The sequence below is a fragment of the Eutrema salsugineum genome, unplaced genomic scaffold (assembly GCF_000478725.1).
Source record: "Eutrema salsugineum unplaced genomic scaffold, Eutsalg1_0 scaffold_4, whole genome shotgun sequence".
In the NCBI taxonomy this organism is placed as follows: domain Eukaryota; kingdom Viridiplantae; phylum Streptophyta; class Magnoliopsida; order Brassicales; family Brassicaceae; genus Eutrema; species Eutrema salsugineum.
The window spans coordinates 9,732,464-9,754,756 of NW_006256686.1; the positions used below are offsets into that span (position 1 = coordinate 9,732,464).

General features: G+C 30.7%; 1 protein-coding gene, 1 long non-coding RNA gene and 1 pseudogene across 6 annotated transcripts; 1 reads left to right on the forward strand and 2 right to left on the reverse strand.

The window, feature by feature from the left end:
- The first annotated feature begins 273 nt into the window (after positions 1-273).
- On the forward strand, positions 274-737 carry LOC112084487 (annotated as a pseudogene).
- A 1,556-nt stretch (positions 738-2,293) lies between these two features.
- LOC112084609 lies at positions 2,294-4,125 on the reverse strand. The gene is made up of 3 exons (XR_002898285.1): positions 3,607-4,125; positions 2,872-2,976; positions 2,294-2,759 (listed from the first exon to the last, which is right to left on the reverse strand). It is a non-coding gene; the product is annotated as an uncharacterized LOC112084609 (long non-coding RNA).
- Positions 4,126-11,784: 7,659 nt separating this feature from the next.
- On the reverse strand, positions 11,785-17,397 carry LOC18014164 (phototropin-1). Of its 5 annotated transcripts, XM_006418943.2 has the most exons (20): positions 16,674-17,371; positions 16,107-16,289; positions 15,651-15,742; positions 15,259-15,529; positions 14,907-15,126; positions 14,737-14,807; positions 14,528-14,634; positions 14,394-14,443; positions 14,181-14,285; positions 14,020-14,079; positions 13,760-13,926; positions 13,585-13,669; positions 13,412-13,492; positions 13,228-13,331; positions 13,095-13,144; positions 12,901-13,007; positions 12,679-12,807; positions 12,431-12,595; positions 12,205-12,345; positions 11,785-12,126 (listed from the first exon to the last, which is right to left on the reverse strand). In XM_006418943.2, exons 1-20 carry the CDS (start codon positions 17,369-17,371, stop codon positions 12,019-12,021), a joined length of 2,994 nt encoding a protein of 997 aa, XP_006419006.1. In that variant the 3' UTR covers positions 11,785-12,018. The 5 variants fall into 5 exon arrangements, 3 of the variants coding, with proteins under 3 accessions (XP_006419006.1, XP_024009639.1, XP_024009638.1); XM_024153871.1 differs by having other exon boundaries at positions 14,394-14,634; positions 16,674-17,396; XM_024153870.1 differs by having other exon boundaries at positions 14,394-14,807; positions 16,674-17,397.
- Positions 17,398-22,293: the final 4,896 nt, after the last annotated feature.

Genomic DNA, 22,293 nt, shown 5'->3' on the forward strand with positions numbered 1-22,293 from the left:
TTCACCATTCTTCTCCATATTTAGTATTTAGAATACGTTCCATAATTGAGATGTATTAATCTTTTCGTAATGTATTTATATATATATATATATATATATATATTAATCATTTAATTGTATGATTGGATATTGGCAGAGTATTATATATATATATATATATATATACACCTTTATTACAGATTTTTTTTTGTCGTCAATACAACTTTATTACATATAAATCTGGACCTCGGTATAAATGAGGATATTTATTTTCTATATATACATATCAGTGATATGATATTACTCCTGAAACTAAAGAGCACATCAATCAATCAAACAGTGAATCGTCTCTCGTGTTCTCTATTTATCATTGCATTGTGCATAGGGTTGAGTAATGCCAACAAAAAGAAAAATTTTGTACATTTTAAGAATTCTCTTGGTCAAATAACATTCTTAGGATTCATTGTACATCCGATGAAGATGATCCCGGCTACCACCGTTTGAGCCCTGGAAAAACTTATGATTGTAGTTTTTATGATAGTATTGCGGGAACGAGGATCAGTTGTGACTAATGGCAGGGACTTGATTTCAGATTTCATGCAAAGTTCATGGCATATAAAAGTGGTGGTCTCATACTTCGTCATGGTAAAAAAAACTTTTGGGACGCTAGAGAAAATGGGATTTACTTTATACATGATAAAGCAATGCCCAAGTTAGAGTATAAATGGGTCTACAATAAATTAACACTGAAATATTAGGTTACTGAAATGAAATAGAATTTAAATAATCTTTGTTTTCACTGTAATTTCCTGTCTTCCGTTCTTGAAGTAGATATTGTGTCTATTAAATAAAAAATTGCAATCTATATCAAGAACATTTTTGTTATCTCCTATTTCAATATTTACGTATGCTTCCGTATACAATATCTTTACGTATGCTGCAAAACAAGAATTGTGCATTTCGACAATAAATCTCAGAATATTCTGTCTGTTAGATTAATTTTTTGGTCCTAAAGTCTCAGACTTTGGTTTTCCTAAGCTCTGTGAAAAAAGAGAAAACAATAATGTGTCATTGATAATTACAAGAGGAACTATACGTTACATTGCATCTGAGCTATTCTCAAGTGTATAGCTATGAAATGTTGCACCTGAGCTATCAAGAACATTTTTGTTATCTCCTATTTCAATATTTACGTATGCTTCTGTATACAATATCTTTACGTATAATGTGTCATTGATAATTACAAGAGGAACTATCAATGACACATTGCACCTGAGCTATTTTCAAGTGTATAGCTATGAAATGTTGCTCCTGAGCTATCAAGAACATTTTTGTTATCTCCTCCAGATGGTTGGAGAAAGGAACAAAGAAATAGTAGAAACCACTGCTTCCAACGCTAATTAGGCTTATTTTCCTGATTGGATCTATAAAGATCTTGAAAATGGAGAACAAACATGGATATTTGGTGATGAAATAACTGAAGTGGAAAAGAAGATTGCAAAGAAGATAAATGTATGTTGGTCTCTGGTGTATTCAACTGGTGAACAGAATATTCGAAAGTCAAAATGATGGAAGGAAGTTTAGATGTTTTTGAAGCTCTATCTAAGCCTTCTATATACGCATATCCCCACTACGATTATTCCCTACTTGTTTTCATTTTCTGATGACGGAGAATTGGATAAAAAATTAAAATGTTGATAGATTTTAACATGAAAATCAAATATTATTAAAAATGAGTAAATCTAATTCAAATAAACTGTGAAAATTCAATTATCAATATATATATATATATATATATGAGTACTATATAATAAAGAGTGAACATATTCAAATAGGAGTAGAAAAACTAAATATTTGGAAACATGAGACAAAGTTTATTGGAAATTATATTATAGAAAAAAAACTAAAGAATCTATATATCTATATATAAACTTTAGGTATTTCTCTCTTCTCTAATTTCCGAAAAAAGACTTTCTCTTTCTTCCTTTCTGAGCGATAAGAACGGCGACCGCCTAGAACTCTCTAAGTTCTTCTTTTCGACACAGATCGATAAAATTTCTGGCGTAACCGGCAAGAATCATCCCAATTTCTCTTCTAAATCCCTCTAATTTCACTCATGGCAAAAGAAAATTTGGCAGGAAGCTATGGAGCAAGAAAGGCAAGATTCTCAAACTCAGGCTCTAACGTCGAATCATCATCCAACGCATCACAGAGCTGTTCCCCATACCCTACAAGGAGCTATTCAGAATGCAAACGAACTCTGTTGCTTCGTTGATGCCTCATGGGTCTCGCAGTCTCAACCAGCTGGAATTGCATGGACATTATATGACACAGGATGCAAAAATATACTAACAGGTATGTATTTTAATGATATTATCAGTATATCCACTGATACCGAGTTCTCTTATATGCAGATTAATGGGAGCGCAAATAGTAATGCAGATTCATTAGCTAGGGCAGCACGAATCTCATGTCAAAGTTTTTTTTTTTATAATAATATTATATTAAATATCGCCCAAACCGGAAATTGGAACTGGTTTATAAAATGATAACCGAAGTAAAATTAATCAAACTAAACCGGACGTCGAGATGAGGCTGGTCGGAGAAGAGAGATAAAATTTGAAGAAAAAGTTGAAAGGTTTCTTTTGCTGATCGACATCCTCACCGACGGCTATAAGATTTGAGCTTTGCGGGCACATCGCAAGATCGTCAATGTCAGCCGAAAGCCGACCTCAGCTTCCAAATCTAATCGGCGAGGTCTGATCCCCACTCGAAATCTCCTGGTGAGAACAAAGCCGGTCAAAAGAAACCACAGTTAAATAGAAGAGACACCTTAACGAAATTTGAGTGTAAGTTCACCACCACCTAAAATCGAACCCCTCAACAACTCACCGGCGTCTGATTATACCAACCGAACCTTCAATCCGGCCAAGGAACCAGAGACAGACAGGCCCGTGCCTATGTTAGTCAATAAGAGGCATTGGTCTACGGGTCCAGCTTTTACAAAAGAAATCGAAGGCCCAAGATTAGTAGTACTAGCATAGGTAATAGCAATAGATTTTAGTTAAATATTGGACCTAATTTTTAACTAATAAAAAATTAGAGTAATGAACTAATGACAATTTAGTTGGCCGCTTATTAATATATATAATACTTTTTAAAAAAAAAATTTTAAATCTCACAGTAAAATATATACTTTTTTGCAATATTGTATATAATTCTCTATAATTTCATCTCACGATAGTCTAAATCTTTTTCTTATCTTAGAAAATGTGAGAACTAGTGTGTAGCAGGAGATATTAAGTGACTTGGTTATTTTATCTAGTGTGTCGCAGATTATCTTATCTATCGAAAAGGAGTTAGTTAAAAAAAATTATTATCTCTGAAAAATTATGTTTTAAATTTTGTTATTTTTTTTTAAGATTATGATTTTTATTATTGTTTTATACAAATTGAAACGATGATAGTTATTATTTATTCAATACGATATGGATTTGCGACGATGAGAGTTTTTTTTTTAGTTCGCTTACGGGCTTCATATCTTTGGGTACGTCTCTGGAGACAGAGACAGCCTCTTAGCAACAAGGAAGAGAACCTATCCATCTGTCGCTGTGATGAACTGTTTACCTGCATAGGTCGGAGACGACCACCACGATACTTCCTTAGCTTGTAGTGCAACCCACCTAGCCGCCGCGACGACATCCGCAACTTCACCGCAGCATCTATTCCAGCTGCCAGAGTTCCTCTCACATCTCGTTCGCCGCGCCCTCAAGCAGCTCCGGAACATCTGGAAAGCTTCTCGTTCGCTCGCCGTTATATCCACCACAGCACCGTCTCGCCGCGTCGGTTGAACCACGCCACAGCACCACCGGAGAAGGAGCCGTCGAGTCTTCAAGCCTCACTTCGCAACCATATCCATCATGAAGAGCAAACACAAAGGAAAAGAAGGGGGGGGACCATTGCAGTATCGACGATGAGCGCCTGTGACCGGAGAGGTCCAAACGAGATTAACGAAGCTGTTGTCTAGAGAGAAAATATGTTAAGCGCGTTAGATCCACTCGCGTTCTTTAAATAAAAGCTATACATAACCAAGATCTCATGTCAAAGTTTTCTAATCAAATGAATGATGGTCATCTTTGTAATGGAATAAAATACTTGGAATACAAAAAAATATATAAATATATATATATATATATATCTCTTCTCATACTGTCACCTCATTGTTTACATGTCAAATTTTAATTAGTTTTTTAAATATCATTTTAGCGAGTTTTTTTTTTTAACAAATTGCTTTAATTACATTCATTAATGAATAAATTTCTTTACACATATAAAAAATAGCATAATAATAATTACAGAATTTAGTTTTAACAAAAAAATAAATCTACTGCTATCAACCCCATTAACCATATTATTTTTTAAATTTATTAAAAATTAATTTCTGTTGGTATATGTGGTAAAGTATATAATATAAAATAAAAGTTGATATATTTTATGATTAATTTTATATTTAATAATTAAAATATATAAATATCAAAATTGGTTTTTTAAGATATGAGTATGTGAAATCAAAATGTCTATTTATTAAATACAAATTAAGCTATACTTATATACAATAATTCAAGACAAAGACTTCAATAATGAAGGACACTCAAATCATAAACATTGTCGTACCAGCAAAGCACCAAGCTTGAGCGTTTCGATTATAATTTGATCACTCTATCTTCTATCAATGTTCATTCTACAAATACTAGAATACTCAATATTCATGCCAACTGCCAAATTTACTGCTACGTCAGTATACAGTCGATTTTATATTTTATACAGTCAAATCATAAACATTGTCGGACCAGCAAAGCACCAATCTCGAGCGTTTCGATTATAATTTGATCACTCTGTCTTCTATCAAAGTTCATTCTACAAATACTAGAATACTCAATACTCACGCCAACCGCCAAATTTACTGCTACATCAGTATACTAGATACGTACAAGCATGTTATGTTTAATGTCAAGGTAATAAATTTTATGGTTGCCTCGATTATCCAAGAAAATGCTTGGCTACTGTTAACTAGAGTGTTGTTGCAGCTAATTTAATGATTTATTAATTTGATTTAGATTATTTTAATTTTTATTTACAAATATTTTAGCTAAAAAATGAATTATTTAAAAATTTAATATATTATTTTGGAGAAATTAAAGAAAATATATATCATATTTCACACTTTTATTCAGCATCTTTTACTTATACACAAAATACAAAACATATAATTTGTGTCTTAGTTTATTGTAGTTTTTCAATTTTTTTAATATATTTCAAATGGAAAATAAAATAATACGGAGATAAGTAATTTAATAGGAACATGTCTATTTTAAGTCACATGTTCAAGATAAATCGGGAATTTATACCAAAAAACATAATTTAAAAACATATTCTACTTGGATTTAACAAATAGGTCTTACATCAAAAAACATAAAAGTTAAAAATTTATGCAGCAAAACATTTAAAATGTTAATATCTTCCCTTTAAAAACCTCAACTAATTGTATAAAATTGTTAGCCAAAAGAAAAATAAGGATAAAAAAATGTGTATCATCCACTAAACAAACACATAAATGCTCATATATTTCAAAAGTTTTAAATAGAAACCAAAAAAAGATAAACAAACACATATCTCTTAAGCTCACAAAGAGAATTCAATTAACTATGAGACTCAGAAAAGAAGAATAACATTAGATAATAAAAATAGTTTATAAATTTTTTTACCACACATAATTTACACACACTCCAATTGGTATAAATTAAATAAAAAAGTGCATCCATTAGAGACTCTTAACGTTTTTTACTAAGTAAATATCAAACCATTTTACCAAACAAACGCAAAACAATCAACTTTAAGAAAAATAATTAATTGCATAAATGAACAATGAACCAAAAAGAGAAAAAATGTACAATCACTTTTGTTAATTTAAAAACAAATTATTAAAAATATATCTATAACAAACAAAGACAAAGCATTAAACTACAAAACATAACAAAAAAATTTTAAAAAGAAAACAAATAATTAACATATCTGTGCGCGTATCACATTCTAGTTAAAATATATAAATAAATGTTACTAATATGTTAGGCTTCTCTTATTTTGGGTGGCAACAAAAAATTATATATGCCATTCTCAATCTTTTTTATTTAATTTCACGAGTGATTTAAATTTAATATTATTTTCCACTTGTATAGCTCTTTATTAGGTTATAATAATCCATAAAAAAAACAAGAAATAGAAATTAAAATAAACATACGTAAAAATATACAATACATAAATGTGATATTTTGTATAAATAATTATACTAATGTAAAAATGTAACTTATATAGTAAAAGTGTCTCTTTAAAATTATCTAAATAAATGTTGTGATGTTATTTGAAACATTGATAAAATATTTATAGATATTAAAAAAGGTTATATTTTATTTAAAATATGTTTAATTACTTTTTTAGTACGAATAAAAATTATGAGAACTACCACAAAGATAATTCTGTAATGGACACGACTATGATGAATGGTTCTACTAGCACCATGTTGAAAAATGTTTTTATAAATTTGCCTCCATTATTTACAGATATTGCATCCTTTGGAATTGAAACTCGACTCTTGGTGAAGAAATTTTTTTTCTGCAATATTTGCAGAAATATTGCACCATGTTGAAATTTTTGTTCTTAAGTTTGCTTCCATTATTTGCAGAAATATTACATTCTGGAATTGAAATTCAGATCTCTTAACATAGAAATATTAATGAATCATTTAGTCAACTACTTGACCAAATGGGTTTATGAAGCATTAAAGTAGACATCTACGTAAACGTTAAGCATAGATTTTTTTCTTTGTTACCAGTAAAGCGCATGCGCAAGCGGAGGTATATTATCTTTCATAAAGTAAATTCCATCACTTTTGGCAACCCATAAACGTGTCTGAGCACATCGTGGTCATTCCACTCCTTTATATACTTGACGTGTTTAGATCTAGACCATTCCTTCAAGAGATATGTAAATAACATTCTTGTATATCTCTTGCCGTGCCTGAGATTTCTCTAACTACAAGCGAAAAAAAAAATTAACACCTTAAAACTCTTCTTAAATGCAGCTTAGCCCACAAATAATTGGCAAAAACGAAGAAAAAATAACATATATACGTTTGGGAAGAGTTGAACCCATACAAACCTTTAACCAAACATGCTTTTACCTATTAACAAACCAAGACAATTGGTCCAAAAAACAAATTTAACTCCTCAGGCACGGCACTCTTCGTCTCCTTCATAAATGTGAAGTTCTTAGTCTCACCAAATTTCATATCTATCATTGTGTTATAATTTTTCCCAACATGGCAATGTATGTTTAGAATACGATGTGGAATGAGTTGGTTGGATACTATTACCTTATTTGACGGGCATGTTTCCTTCAACTCAAAATACATAAATATAACTAACATAAAAGCAATGAAATAGTTTATTTTTTCTAAGTTAATTTTTAGAATAATAAGCACAGAAATGTAAGGTTGACCAATAAATAAAACTGTATATATATATATAATTATAGTTCACATCAAAAACTAAACAAAAAAATTGAAAAAAACGTTATTTGTTTGTGTATTTTATTTATTTAGAAATCTATATCAGATTTTTTTGTATAATACATTGATTTCAAAAACTAATGTGTGAATTTCAGTTAATATTTTTAAATCAACAGATATTATTCATATTTTGAAGTCTTTTTATTTTAAGTTGACATTAATTTTAAATCCATTAAAATCCAATGAATATTTATATATGTCCATAAATATTTATTATTTAACAACACCTCTTTAAACAACTATTTTAAAATCATAGAACGAATATTAGAAAATTTTGATCAGGACTTTACAAAACATGTATTTTTGGATTTACAAGAAAAATCTCTATATTATTATTTAAGTAAATATTTAAAAATAACTTTTATTTTGTAAACTATTACATGATATGCCATTATAAATAACAAAGAATAATTAAAATAGGAAAGGATATAGTTGTCTTTCAAATCTATTGAAAAAAAATATAGAAAATCTTTGTTTATTATTTAATAGAGTATATTTATTATTAAATTTCTGTATTTAAAAAAATATGGTAATTTTTTATATTTTTGTTTCAAATGATATGATAAAATATATTTAATAAAAAACGTGAAAATAAAAACAAAATTCACAATTAAATAGTATAAAAATCAAGACTAAAAGTTATGATATAAAAAAATGGTAAAATATTTTTACTATAATTCGTTATATTTATTTGATTATATAAAAATATAATTTTTTAGTTATTTTTGACATGAAAATTTTAATTTTTGATTAAAAAAGTTTGTGGTGAAGTCAGTGTTATTAAACGGTGCATATTATAATTAGCTTTATATTTTAATCCAGTACAAACATGTTAAGTAAACGGATTAGTTCGATATAAATGAATTATGATTCTAATTTTTTAATATGCACCAAAAAAATCTCGTAATTCAAAATATTAGTTTTTTAAAAAGGTGGTATATTTAATCTACTAAATATTATAATTTATTGTTTAAAACTAATTATAGTTTGTCGTATTTTAATTAATTTTATATCAAATCTAAGTTTAAAGAATATTATATTTACATCTTATTATACTAATAAAAGTTGAAGCTATAAGCTTTTCAAGGCGTCCACATAGGATTAAAAAAGACAATTTTATTGGTCCACATTAGCATTCAAAATTAAGGATTATTTCCAATTTTTAATATTATTGTTGAATAAAAAATAAGAAAATTAAGAAAAGTTACAAATTCTAATATTATTGCTGAATAAAGAATTCTATATAATTTTTTTATTGGTCCACCTCAATATTGAAAATTAAAGAGTTTCCAATTTAATTATTGTTTTTAAAATTATTAACAATAAATAAATATTAAAAACTAAAATAAATAATATTAACATAAGAAATTTTAAATTTAAATTATATGTATATACACATATTTAGAGACTCTTACAGTAGCATCCAAACTTTTATCACATAACTATAATAATTTTTAAGTTTTTTTCTATGTGTTCAACCATTTCAAAAAAAAAAACAAAAAAATAGAGTCAGGTTTCATTTAAGAATGAGTCATTACAAAAAAATTGTAATATCTCCAAATCTTGGCCACCGAATTTGAAAAGAATGATAAATTTCAATAATCCGAGAAACATGTCAAGTGATTGATATGCGACACTTTTGAAAAACAAAGCACTAAAAATAGTGAAAATGTTCCTTCAGTAAGACGAAAGAGACTAAGGTACCCAAAGAATATTTTTGAAATAACATAATATCTGATGGGGTTTTAACAACTCAACCTGAACCACAAATATAACAATTAGCTGACTAAACAGCATTAGAATACATTCGGTAAGCCTCAAAACAAAGAGGAGAGACCAAAATCATTTGCCGCAACGGGCCTTTCCACCTTTGATTTATAAATCTATTACTAATAAAAATTAAAGCTATATGCCGCTAAAAATGTCCACATATGATTTAAAAATTTAATTTTATTTATCAACATCAATATTTAAAATTAAAAAATTTCTAAATTTTAAAATTACATCGTGAACAAAAAATATTATAATAAAAAAATAAAACTTGAAGCTATATGCCTTTAGAATATCTACATTATATTTAAAAGATCAATTTTATTAATACACATTAATAACTAAAATTAAAAAAATTTCTAAATTATAAAATTACATTGTTAATACAAAACAATATAGAAAAAATGTAATTAAAATTATTCTATTATTCATAACAGTTAAATATACATTATTATCAAGGCATCCTTATCAGCATTTAAAAATTAAATTTTATTTATATATATATCAAAATTGTAAATTAAAAAAGTTTCATAATTCTAATATTATGGTTAGGAAAATAAATTAAAAATAAAGAAATCTCTATTAACAGAAAAAAACAACATGATATTAAAATTTCTTCTAACTTACAAATTTAATTTTTTTATCAATTAAAAATACATGCTACTTATACAAGCTTAGGTTGCTTGATTATAAGGTTTTTCAGCAAGAATTTCAAATAATAATTATTATTTATATTCATCTGAAATTTTTTAATATATGCAAAACATATTTCCACATAATCTCATGTAATATATTATGCAAAAATGATCAAAAAATTATATTTTGTATATTCGACTTGGAATTGCAATATATTAATGTAAAAGTTCTTAATTTTGAGTTATTCAATTAGTTATTTTATTTTTCTAAATTTGTATGTATTAAAATGTACCAGTTTTGCCTACTTAATTATAATTAGAGAATATGAGAATGAATATGATGAAACTGAATATAATCATTAAAAATCATTAAATTAAATGAAGATGATATATTCATTGAAAAACAGATATAACAATAATAATAATGAACATAATGAAAAACAATTTCATTCTTATTAGAAGAGATGACGTATAATCATTGAAAAACTATTTAGAAGTTTACACAACCAATTGACATAAATATATTTAATTCATAAATTCTGTGTGATTTTATTCATTTCATATTCAACTATTGTTTTGATTTCAATTTTAAAGTTTGTTATTAATCTCAAAACAAACATTTTATTTATTAGTTTATTTTTAAATTAATATAGCAAAATAAAAATTTGTATTGGTTAAACAAGAGAAGAAAAAATTTAAGTTTTAAATTTAGTTGTTTTTAATTGTTTAAACAAACACATCTATAACTGGAATAAAAGTGAAAATTGATTTTAAAAAATTATCTTCTTGATTTATGGAAGTTAATGTATAATATTTTACCATCATGTCAATAATATGTTTAAAAAGTAGCATTTGATTAATTTGTAAAAAAAAATTAATTGGCTTGGATATATTAACTTAAAAGTGTTTGACAAAATAATACGTTTTTGAAATATGACATATTGTATATATATTTAAAACAAAACCGTTAAAACTTCACAATTTACATAAAAATTATTATATTAACACCATAATATTTTAATATATTGTTAAAATATTAATATACAAAATTTATATCTTAATAAATATAATTGATTGTATATAAATTTTATCAACAAACTATCCACGCGTAGCGTGGATGCAAAATCTAGTATATATAAAAAAGATAAAACTGTTTTTTATAGTTTGTGGACAGATTATAAAATTCAGTTATTAAAAAATATAAATTATATTTGATGATTATAATATTATAATATTTTGTATATTAGCCTTAATAATATATTAATTTAATGTCCACGGTTAAATAAACATCTTATTTTGTTTTAACCGCTTATAAAATAATTTTATATACGGATTAATTCATTTTTTATAATTCAAACAAAAAATAAATAAAAATGACTCTATATAAAGATAAATCTATTGTTTGTCTTTATATATTTGATTTGTCTTATTTCAAATAATTCTTTTTATATATGATTGAACTAAATCCTAAGAGACATGAGGCGTTTCTTAACGGTTTTCTTCTTCTCCGGAGGAATCTTCACTTGATCTCCATTAACCATTGGTTTGGTGATGAGTTTGAAGAGTTTATGTATCGATCTATTCCTACTTTCATAATGATGGTGATGGTTGCGATAATGATTACACCGCTGATCAATTAATAATGGATAACTTAACGGGACTTGTTTAAAAAAATATATATATACTTGACGGGACTTATCGATATAAAATCTGTATATTTTCTTATTTTCCAGCCTATCACGCCTCACCTGATTTAGATTAAGAAAATAACAAATCAACAAATACAAATTTTGATTAATTTTATTGACATGTAAAAAAAATTATTCGAAATCACAGAAATAGGCACATATTGCAAGAAACAACTGGGAAAATAAATGGACAGATAATGTGATCAAAGAAGCAAAAAAAAGAAGAAAAACTGCATCTCGTTTGACGCTTTGGGAGGAGCAACAGAGTTTCAAAAGGTTCTTGAGAGCGTTTTTAAGAAAACAAGAAACGTTAATTCAAATCTTAGAAAACATTTGTTTGCAGATCTTCCAGTCCAGGATCCATGACTTCGACTTTCTCTTCGTTTTCAGCTTCGCCAGGAAATATCGGAGTTTCAAGCTCCGGAGGAGTCTGCAGATCGAAACAAACCCTAAAAAATTAATCATTACCTTCTTTCGCAAGTAAAACATGGCAAGTATAGAAGTTTACCGTGCATCGAATTAAAGCCCAATTTATGCCTCTAAAGAAAGAATGACTCTTGACTTCGTTTGCTCCTTCAAAACACCCTAATCTCTTCTTCGGATCTCGTTGTAACAGCCTAAAGATTAGCTGTTTCACTTGAAGACTTGCCTGCACACCCATAACAGATCCTATTAAATATATTTCTGATTTACATGAGATTAATTGATATAAGAAATAGAGATTGATCAATTACAGGAATGCTAGCGGGGAACTTCAGATCTTTCTGAAGAACATTGGCGAAAGTCTTCTGTCTGGTTTTTCCTCTAAAAGGAGTGTATCCGTACAACATTTCGTACATTAGAATACCAAGAGCCCACCAGTCCACTGCACTTGTATGGCCTGCACCCGTTATGATTTCCTGTCCATATGATACATTATAGTTACCGGTTAGTACAGAGAAGAATAGCTTAATCGGTATAGTGATCACACTTATACACTAACCGGAGCGATATACTCTTCAGTGCCAACAAATGAGTTTGAAGCACGCATTGGTTCAGCCATAAAGATTGGAGTTTGTTGGCTCTTCTGCTGCTTTTTCTTCTTCTTTTCGTCTATACTCGGAATCAAAAGCTGCAAGACACATTGATAACTCTTAATTAGTACATGGGCAAACTTTATAGCAGAAATCTGATAAGGGAAAACTTAAAAAGGTTGAGAGAAAACCTGAGGTCTGCAAGATGTCAAGCAAGACAGATCAAAATCTGACAAGGATATATCGCCGTTGCCCTGAATTAATACATTTTCCGGCTTCAAATCCCGATAAATTATCCCTGAGTCAAAGAAAAATTAATATAGGTCATATTCTTACTTGCATCACAAGTTTACTTTGTATTCTAAAGATGAGGTTGATAACTTGCCTTGGCAGTGAAGATACTCGAGTGCAACGACCACTTGAGCAGCATAGAATCTAAAAAATTGTTTAGGATTTCCTGTTATTTCACGATTAATGTGAAAAAGCTTGTGATTTTATCCATATAGAAAAACTTGTACCTTACGGCATCTTCCTTGAGAACCTTCCTAGGTTGTCGATCTAGGAGCATGAAGAGTTCTCCTCCTGGATAGTAATCCGTTATAAGACATATATGTGTCTTTGTCTGAAGAGTGAAACATGATACATCAGTGACTTGAGGCTTAGGGACATGCCTATTCACACTTACAAACAGATTTTCTCGACCTGAAATGAAGCGTAGAGTGCAGGAAGAAAAGGATGGTCAAGCAAATCAAGGATCTCTCTCTCAGCTCTTGCTCTATGCACCTGTCAAAAACTTGTTATCAGTTGCTACTTTAATAGTATATGGAAAGAAGAAAAAGATGGAGATTTATTGTTGCGACAGGTACTGAAGTTACTTTGTTACGGTTAAGCATGACGGTCTTATCCATTGCTTTCATTGCAAACAACTGGTCTGTTCCGTTGAGTTCCACTAGATGGACACTGATGAAACAAATAAGGGACATTTGTAAGTTTGATGAAACCAAAATGGTTTTTGTTAGTTGTTTCAATAATTCAAAGAGAGTTTCTGACCTTCCTGTGTCACCAGAACCCAAAGGTTTCACCGGTCGGAAATGCTTCAACCCAATTTGTTCTCCACTCTCTAATACCTTTTGGATAGCTTTCCACGACGGTGAATCTTTCCTGTGAGGTTTCGAATGCACAATCTTTGAGTGGTTTGCCCATAAATCCTCTGGCGTCTTCAACAAGGCACAAGAAAACAATCAATCAGATATATCCTCATAAACCCTAAGCTAAAATTATCAGATGCAGATCTTCAATCAATTACTTACCATGTTGGCATCAGGAAGTTCTCGTACAGCCTCATCGATATTTACAGCTGTTTTCTTCACCTGAAGAGCTCAGATTCACGAGAAAAAAAATGGGTTAACCTCACAAATATTGATCAAGCGATTACAACAAAACATCGAGAATTTGATATTAGGGTTTTGACCAGCTCTTCGCCCTCTTTCACTGCAACTTCTTCAATGACATTGCGAACTGGCTCAACGTGCTTGCTCCCGTCTAGTTGGACTCCAATAAAGTATTGGACTTCTCCCTGTCATTAACATATCAACGAACATATATTAAGTTTAATATACAGTGTAATGTTTGAATTAGCTTGAAAGTGACGCATTACGCAAGGTGAGTATGCAAATCATTGTACCTTCTGATCACGCATAGGTTGCAGGTGGAAAATGTTCCAGAACTTCTTCCCTGAAACAGAGAATGCAATTTCTAGTTTTAAGACCCTACACATTGACCAATGGATAAATCTTATAAATATCGAAAAATAGATACCGCTCTTGGTATAGTTGATGAGCTGAACCGTCACTTCGGTTTGGTTATCAATAGCCGCTCGAATCTTCTTTACCGTTGTTGGATCAGTCTCTGGACCTTGCAGAAACCTAAACACATTTTCCCGGGAAAAAAAAATGAAGCTCAAAACGTGCTCTGTTCTCAGATCTTGACTGAAGAAACTGATCGAAATACATATTTTATGTAAATACCTGCAATTTCTGCCAAGAATTTCTTCACGGCTATATTCCGTGAGCTCCAAGAAACTATCGGACGCAAAAATCTGGAAACGAAAGAAACGTTTTCAGACCAAACAAAGTGAAACAGAACAGTTTCTCTTCTTATTTTTATTTTATTTTATTCAAGTATTTGTGTTTCTTACAATGGGATTGTCGGGAAGCCTAGGATCAGTGATGACGAAGTTCTTCTCGATACGTTCGAGTGTGGTTGCGAGATCCATACCCTTTCTCATCTCTTTTTGTCTGACTTTATCATCAACACTCTCTGGTCTCTCGTCTCTGTCACTAATCTCATCATCTTCTTCACCATACTCTATAAACCCGTCGATAGATTCGTCCAGAGATGCGCTCTTCTTCTTAATCCTAACCACCACAAGATCGTAACGGTCATACCAAAGAAGGAAGGACTTAACTAATCTTGATATAAAAGTTAGGTTGTTAATAATCTTAATTTGGTGAGAATTAGGAGCTGATCCGAGATTTCTGAATTATTACCCCATGAAAGAAAGGCGGGAAGATTTTGTTTGTTTCTTCTCGGGAACTTCGCTGATCCGCTGCATCGAGTTTCTTCTCCCGCCGCCTGAATTTCTCCGGCCTGACGGAACGACGTTTTCAGACATTCGTCGAGCAGGTTTCGCCGGAGGGTCATCGGTCTCCGATTTTCTCTTGAAGGGATGTTGATTGGTTGATTCGCTTAAGGCTCTAGGTCTCTTCACCGCCTCCACTAGCTCAGTCACTGAGTTGGTCGCTATATCTTTTTGGCGGGCTGTTACCAAAAAAAAACATTTAAAATTTAATTAAATAAATATTTTGTATGAATTTATAATTCTAATTTAAAATCAATAAAATTGTTTGCCGTAGAAAAAATAAATACTAAGAATACATACCATCATATCGAATTAATGATTCCGGAAGCCCATTGGGCCTTAAAGTCTTTTCTTTGGCCCCTTCAGTGTGCTTGCTCACCTCCACTTGCATTCTAGTCCAAATAAAAACAAACAGAACATCTTTGTATCTTCTTCTTTTTTCCAAAATAGCATATCATTATCTTAATTCACTCTAAAATTCTTCATCTCATTATGATTTAATTCAATTTTTATTGACCCAAATTAATTCATTTAAACCAAAGAAAACTTTATAAAAAATGAAGAAAATGAAGAAAAACGGTCGCTGGATCAAAGACGATCAGATCGGGCCAATGACAGCTCCTTGAATTATTGCGAAGAAAGCAACCAATTCACAGGTCCACAAACTCAAGTCCCATCAAAAAAGGGTGGACATTTGAAAACGAATAAATAAAGGGCTGAGATCGGTAAAAAGGAATAAATATGTAAGGGACTAACCCAATAAATTTGAGGACTTTGCCACTCTCGTCTTTAATGGGCGCAATCGTGAGAAGATTCCAAAATGAGGTCCCATCTTTCTTGTAATTCAATAAACGCCCACAATAATTATTCCCAGCTGCTAATGTCTCTCGTATCTTCGCTAACTCATCCGCATCTGTCCCCGATCCCTGTAAAAATCGGCTACAATAAAACAAAACAAAAAAACTCAAAATTATGTGTTCTTCATAAATTAATTTTCCGAATCTGCAAAGCAAATCTTATTTTTTTCAAAGATACCTTCAAATATTTTAAATGTTTTTTTTTATACCACTACTTCTAAAAAATTATAACGATCAGGTTTCTAAATTATTTTTACCAATTCAAAAAAAACCATCATATAAAATATCTTTGCATCGGAATATCTAAAACCTGGCTTCAAAACTTCCACGGTTCATAAATAAAGAAAAACAAAAGTTTAGTAACCTTTCCCAAAACTGTATAGTACATTTTGATACTTTAGAATTTTGGTAGTAAACTAAAAAATTAAGAAATTCGATGTAATTTAAAAATTATAATAATTTTTACCAGTTTCTGCCGACGACTTCTTTGGAAGTGTAACCGGTCATGTTGAAGAAACCAGCACTAGCATACATAATCGGGTAATCGGGTTTGGTAGCATCCGAAACCACAAACGTTTGTTGAAACGTGGACAAAGCATCTTTCAAATCTTCCGATACTCTCGGGATCCCACCTCTCCCGCCGGCGACATCTCCGTCGGACATCTCACCGGAGCTCCGGCAAGAATTACTCGAGTTTCTCTGCGAAGTCCTTTTCCCGTTCGGATCATTCTCAGCACCACCCGAGTTCCTCACGCTCACTCCCTGTGGCTTTCCCGTCTTTGTATCTGTCTTCAAAACAAGTCCCCACTCCGCCGCTCTCTGCTCTGCCGCCACCGCCGCAACCTGTGGTTTCTCGGCTGTGATCGTCTTCTTGGAGATTTTCTCCGGTGATGGGTCTTTTAGAGCCATCCATGAGGTTGTGACGGCGATCTCTTCAGACCGAACAGGGTTAGAGGGAGCTGGTTCGGTTTGTGGTTGGGGTTGAGGTTGGGGACTGCCACGTGGGTCGCTCCAGTTTTGCCATGTTGGTGGTTCTGGCCGGAACACGGGGTTATCGGGTCGGGTTGAGCCAGTTGACGGGTTGAATACTTCGAGAGAGCCACGAGTGTCTCTAGGGAGAGTCCGAGAAGACGGTTTGGTCGATGGTTTCTCTGTTTGTTCCATCTTTTAGCTGTAAACAAAATTGTGTCCGAAATAAAATTATATGTATATAAATAGTTAGATTCATAAAGAAATAGAGACCACACGCATGTATAAGATTATTATATAGTTTTTTACTAAGCTATAAATATAATATTTTGTGATTTCTAAAAAATGGACACGTTACTAAGTTCTTTTTTTTGTAGTAGATGGTTGCTTTGATTTCTATATGTTAATGTTAACAAATGATGGTTATGAAAAAATAAAATGATGGTTATGCATAAATGTAATGATGGCTGCATATGGTTAATCATAAAAATAAATGTAATGGAGACGTTGATTTTTTTTTTGTTTATAAAATAAATTCGTGGATTTAAAGTTTACAAAAGTAGTGCCATAGAAACCATTTGCTTTTAATTAAAATAAAAGAATTTTAATATAGCTAAATTGCAATAATAATTTAAAAGATATTCCAGAGATTCTACAGTTTTTTTTCTAACGAAAGCTAATATTTATTATACATAAGTTTACAAGATGTTGACGCATAAATAATTCATCAATCACTCAATTTGTTTGAATCTTTAAAACTGTTATCATGGATAGCAAGAATCTCGTCTCTTTGGTGTCTTCTTTTGGGAAAGAATAGACTACACATATCCAACATGATAATGAATGTATTACGTATATATCTATATATGTATGCATGCAGGTTATAGGTTGATATAATTAGATAATATGTGAGATCAAAGAGTTATGGTTTATGGGCCATAGAAAAATGAGATATGAACTGGAAATGTGGCAATATTTTTTATCAAAAAGAAAAATCATGCAATAATGAGAGTGACAATTCCTTCGGAAGCGGGGGGTAAAAATTGGAGAAAACGACACAAAGTTGTAAAGTTCCAATATTTTCTTTTAGTTTTCAGTACCACACAACACATGCATCTTTTGGGTGTTTTAGCCTTTTCGGTATGTAAATTGGACAGTGTTGTTACAAAAACAGTAGCTGAGCCGATTTCTCGGCTTGTCTGGTGACTAGAGTTCCATATCCGTATTCGATCGATCATATCTTATTTGGAAATCTTCAACTAAAATACTCTTTTGTCAATATTAATTTTTTTTTTTTTGTTATTTTCACATACAAGTCTTTGTATATATAGATTTTAAGTAATTCTGTAGTTTCAGACTTTTTTTTTTTTTTGTCATCCTGTAGTTTCAGACTATTTGTATGATAATAATGATTTTATTAAAATATGAAAAGAGTATTTTTTTTGCATGGTAACTCGGTAGATGGTAACTGTAAAAACTTTATCTATATATTAATTTTTTACAACGATTAAGTTGGGGAATATTCCAAATGGAGCAGACCAAGCGTTCAAGCATTAAAATAATGCTTTGTAAATTATATTTTATAAAACAGTATTTTATTTGTTTAGGATTGGAGAATTATATATCAAAATTCAGTTGAAGTTTTAAAAAATGCAACTACCATATCTAAGATCAACCTAACGATATAAAATGATATACATACAATTTCTTAGAAAGAAAATGACATATACATTCATATATACAATTTAAAAAGAACAAAAAATTTGACAAGAACCCTAAAAGATGAACAGAGAAATAAATAAAAAATACATAAAGCACTATTCAGTCGACAAAAATGAAACGTTTCAAGTAATGTGTTAAACTCTTTGTTTTCCCTAGAAATCTCTAGGAAAGTGAGATAAACAGCAGGAGAGAAAAGGAAAGAAAAAAACTACCTGGCAAGTTAACTTGTGCAGGAAGAAACAAATTATTTTCCGATTTGCTTTCGCTCTCGTCGGGAAACAAACAGATGAGTTGAGAAATGAGTTTGGATGAGAAGTTAACTTTGCAGAGGCATTTAAACAAAGGAATCTTTGATTAGAAGATATTGAAGAAAGATAAAAAAAGTATTTAGGGTTCATGATTGAATTAGTCTTTTTCCTAGCTCCATCACTGGATTATTTGATCTTCCCATGCCTCTTATGTTCCTGATTCCACATGGCTGTCTTTTGTTTACTTTTAAAATAAATATAGATACGCAACTTTAATCTCAAACTCGTTTATCCAATTCCTCACATAACTTTTCTTGAAAATCAAATTACAGATCCGATCGATTATGCTAAATATTCAATTTCTATGCTTATATACATGTGGACACGAATGGTTTGACTTAACCACATAATAAAATATTCGTCTAATTGTAATCAATTTAAGTTTTGTTATAAAACAAACCTTATTATAAAAAAGAATGCACAGAAAAACTTGCTTGTTGTAACTTGAAAAGATAGCTGAAATAAACAAATAAAAATCTCAAGGACACACAAGTGTGTGCGGGTGATGGTTTGTTCTTTCAAAAGTTTCTGATTTGTGTCAGTAACTATACGTGGGAGTGAGTTGTCATTTGAAAACGCCAAAAACAGGGCAAATGCAGTAACAGGATCTTAACAAAGGATTTTTTTTATAAAAAAAATTACCACAAAGTTATGGGCTAAAAATCCGTAATCTCTCCAGGTTCGAAATCATGGCCTATAATATTAATTTCGTCTCAAGCGTAATTTGATCATGTGACTTCTAAACTTTGCTAAAAGCCTTTTTACCAGTCGAGTTAACGACAGTTGGTTAACAAATGAAAAGGAAAGGAAGTTTTTAAAGCAAATAAACTATCTTTCTACTTGTAATAGTAAAACCACTTCTTTATTGATGTGAAATAGCGAAAGAAGAACAAGAAAAATTTGTAACCTTAAAAAGTGCGAGTTGAGGTAAATATATATCCATCTAATTAAAATTTCTTATTAACATATGTATAATGTCTATAAACCCTTAAGACTATAGTCATATTTATAAACTCGACTCTTAGACCACCTCCATTGGAGGTTTATGTGGAGTTCTTGGCCTATATTCATATGCAAATTTGGATTAAAATTAAAATAAAAAAGCCCATAAAGCTAAGAAACGATCCTTAGCAAAGGGGTTTAAGAACCCATCTCTTAAGGCGACGTGGCGAGTTTGTGTTGGACAAAAGTTTTAGCTATTTTTTTGAGACTTTAATTTGTGTCTCATTCAGTGTCTCTCTCTCAACCATTTTGGGTAAAAGCCTCTCGACCAAAATTTTTTTTGTTCAACCATTGTACTTAGGAGTTTTGACGAGAGGATTTGCGATCTAGAAGGGAGAAATTTTGCCCGAAGAGAAAAAGTTTAAGAGAAGAGTTGCGATTCCAGAAAAGAAGATCAACCAATTTTGTCTTCCTTCTTCTCTGGTTAATAAATTTTATTATTTTTACAATATCATTTGCGAATTAGAAATTAACTCAAGCGATTTAGAAATTGGAAATCTGGTTGCGATTAAAGTTGTTTATGTCTTCCTTCTTCCTTGATTCTCTATATCACCTCTTTCAAATTGATGTTCTGTTTGATTCTTGTCATCCATTCATTGTCGAATTGTAATAATGAGATATGAGTTTAGAATGATTGAAGGAGTTTAGTTTGATAATGTTTTCATTTGGACAGAAAATGCTGAGCTACAGCGAGACATCATCTGAATGACCAGAAATAGACTTGTGGTGAGCATATGCAGATGCCAACTACGGGATTCCTGAGAAATGTTTCTGTGATTGGCAGATGAAACTTGAATCGTTGACTGGTGTGGAGATAAGGATTCCTGGCCGCAGATACTATACCTCTGAAATGGTTAAAAGAAGTTAGTCCATAGTTTTTTATTTACAAAACTAAAAATTATCATTCCTAACCCTAATGGGATATCCCATCGGCAGTCCATAGTTTTATACTTCACATAACGAAAAAGTCATTCACAATACATTTTAAAAACTATGGTTTTCTAGGTCAATCTACGAAAAGATTATTAACATACATCCGAGATTTACGTTACCATAGAATGACACTTATACAATTACGTCATTTTGTAATCTTCTGAACAAGAGCCTGAGAAGCAATATGTAACTTGTTTAACGCTGCAAGAAATACAGACTGGTCATGATCATGCCAATCGATCACGATCAAACTTGGTTATAAATATCAGACCGGTTTATTATAGATTCAAACGTTTTTGTCGGGAACCTTGTGGACAAAATTATTGAAGGATATATAAACACAGAGAAGAATGGTTACACTTCATACACAAGTAGGGACCATAACCCATGTGAAGATTTTGATCAAAGAGAAAAAAAAAAAGATCTTAACGGGTTATTATCTTATCTATCATGTGCCAATTGTGGGTTTGGATGTTGAGTGGGGGCAGAAAATGTCACATCAATCTTCACATATTGGCCGCTTAGTTTTTACCATTTTCTAAATTGACCCCTCTTTTCTGCGATAGATAAATCAAGATCCTGGAAGCAAGAATATTGTATGTTAATAAACGATAGTGCAAGCAGGAATGTCTCCATTAACATAATTCAGTTTTTTTAATATCACTGATCTTACGTTACAATAATTTTAAATTTTTAGTTATACTAGTTTTTTTAAAAAAAAAACTGAATGTATAATGTATTGAAACCAAAAAAGTGTTTTTACATCAAGTGTATCGTTTTTCTTAAGCAAACAGAAATCAAAGCATTTACAAACTGAAATGATCAGATTCTAGTATCAAACCAAAACATGAGACTTTCTCGTGTGTTTTGTCTCTTGAAACTCGTATCGAAATACCAATTTGTCATATTCTTCTGGATAAGTTTGGCTAGCTGAATTGGTGTAAACTAGACTTCTCTGTGTCTTATATTAGTTCTCTCTAAAATTATATGTTATGAAACGTAAATTGAAAAACATACTTAAAATGAAAACTGGTATACGGTCTAGGATAGAGCTCTAGATAATCGTGGTAATGACAACCTAGTTCTACTAATTTTATTTTTATGTTTTTTTGTTAAAGGGTTGTCATATTAAAATTTTTTTTAGTTTTTGGG

Excerpts from the sequence above, each read along its gene's own strand:
- LOC18014164 (XM_024153870.1), bottom strand. The coding sequence starts at position 17,371 with ATGGAACAAACAGAGAAACCATCGACCAAACCGTCTTCTCGGACTCTC. Across the intron at positions 14,080-14,180 it reads TGAAAGAGGGCGAAGAGCTG|GTGAAGAAAACAGCTGTAAA; the intron begins GTCAAAACCCTA and ends TGAGCTCTTCAG. Across the intron at positions 13,008-13,094 it reads CGAGTATCTTCACTGCCAAG|GGATAATTTATCGGGATTTG; the intron begins GCAAGTTATCAA and ends TCTTTGACTCAG.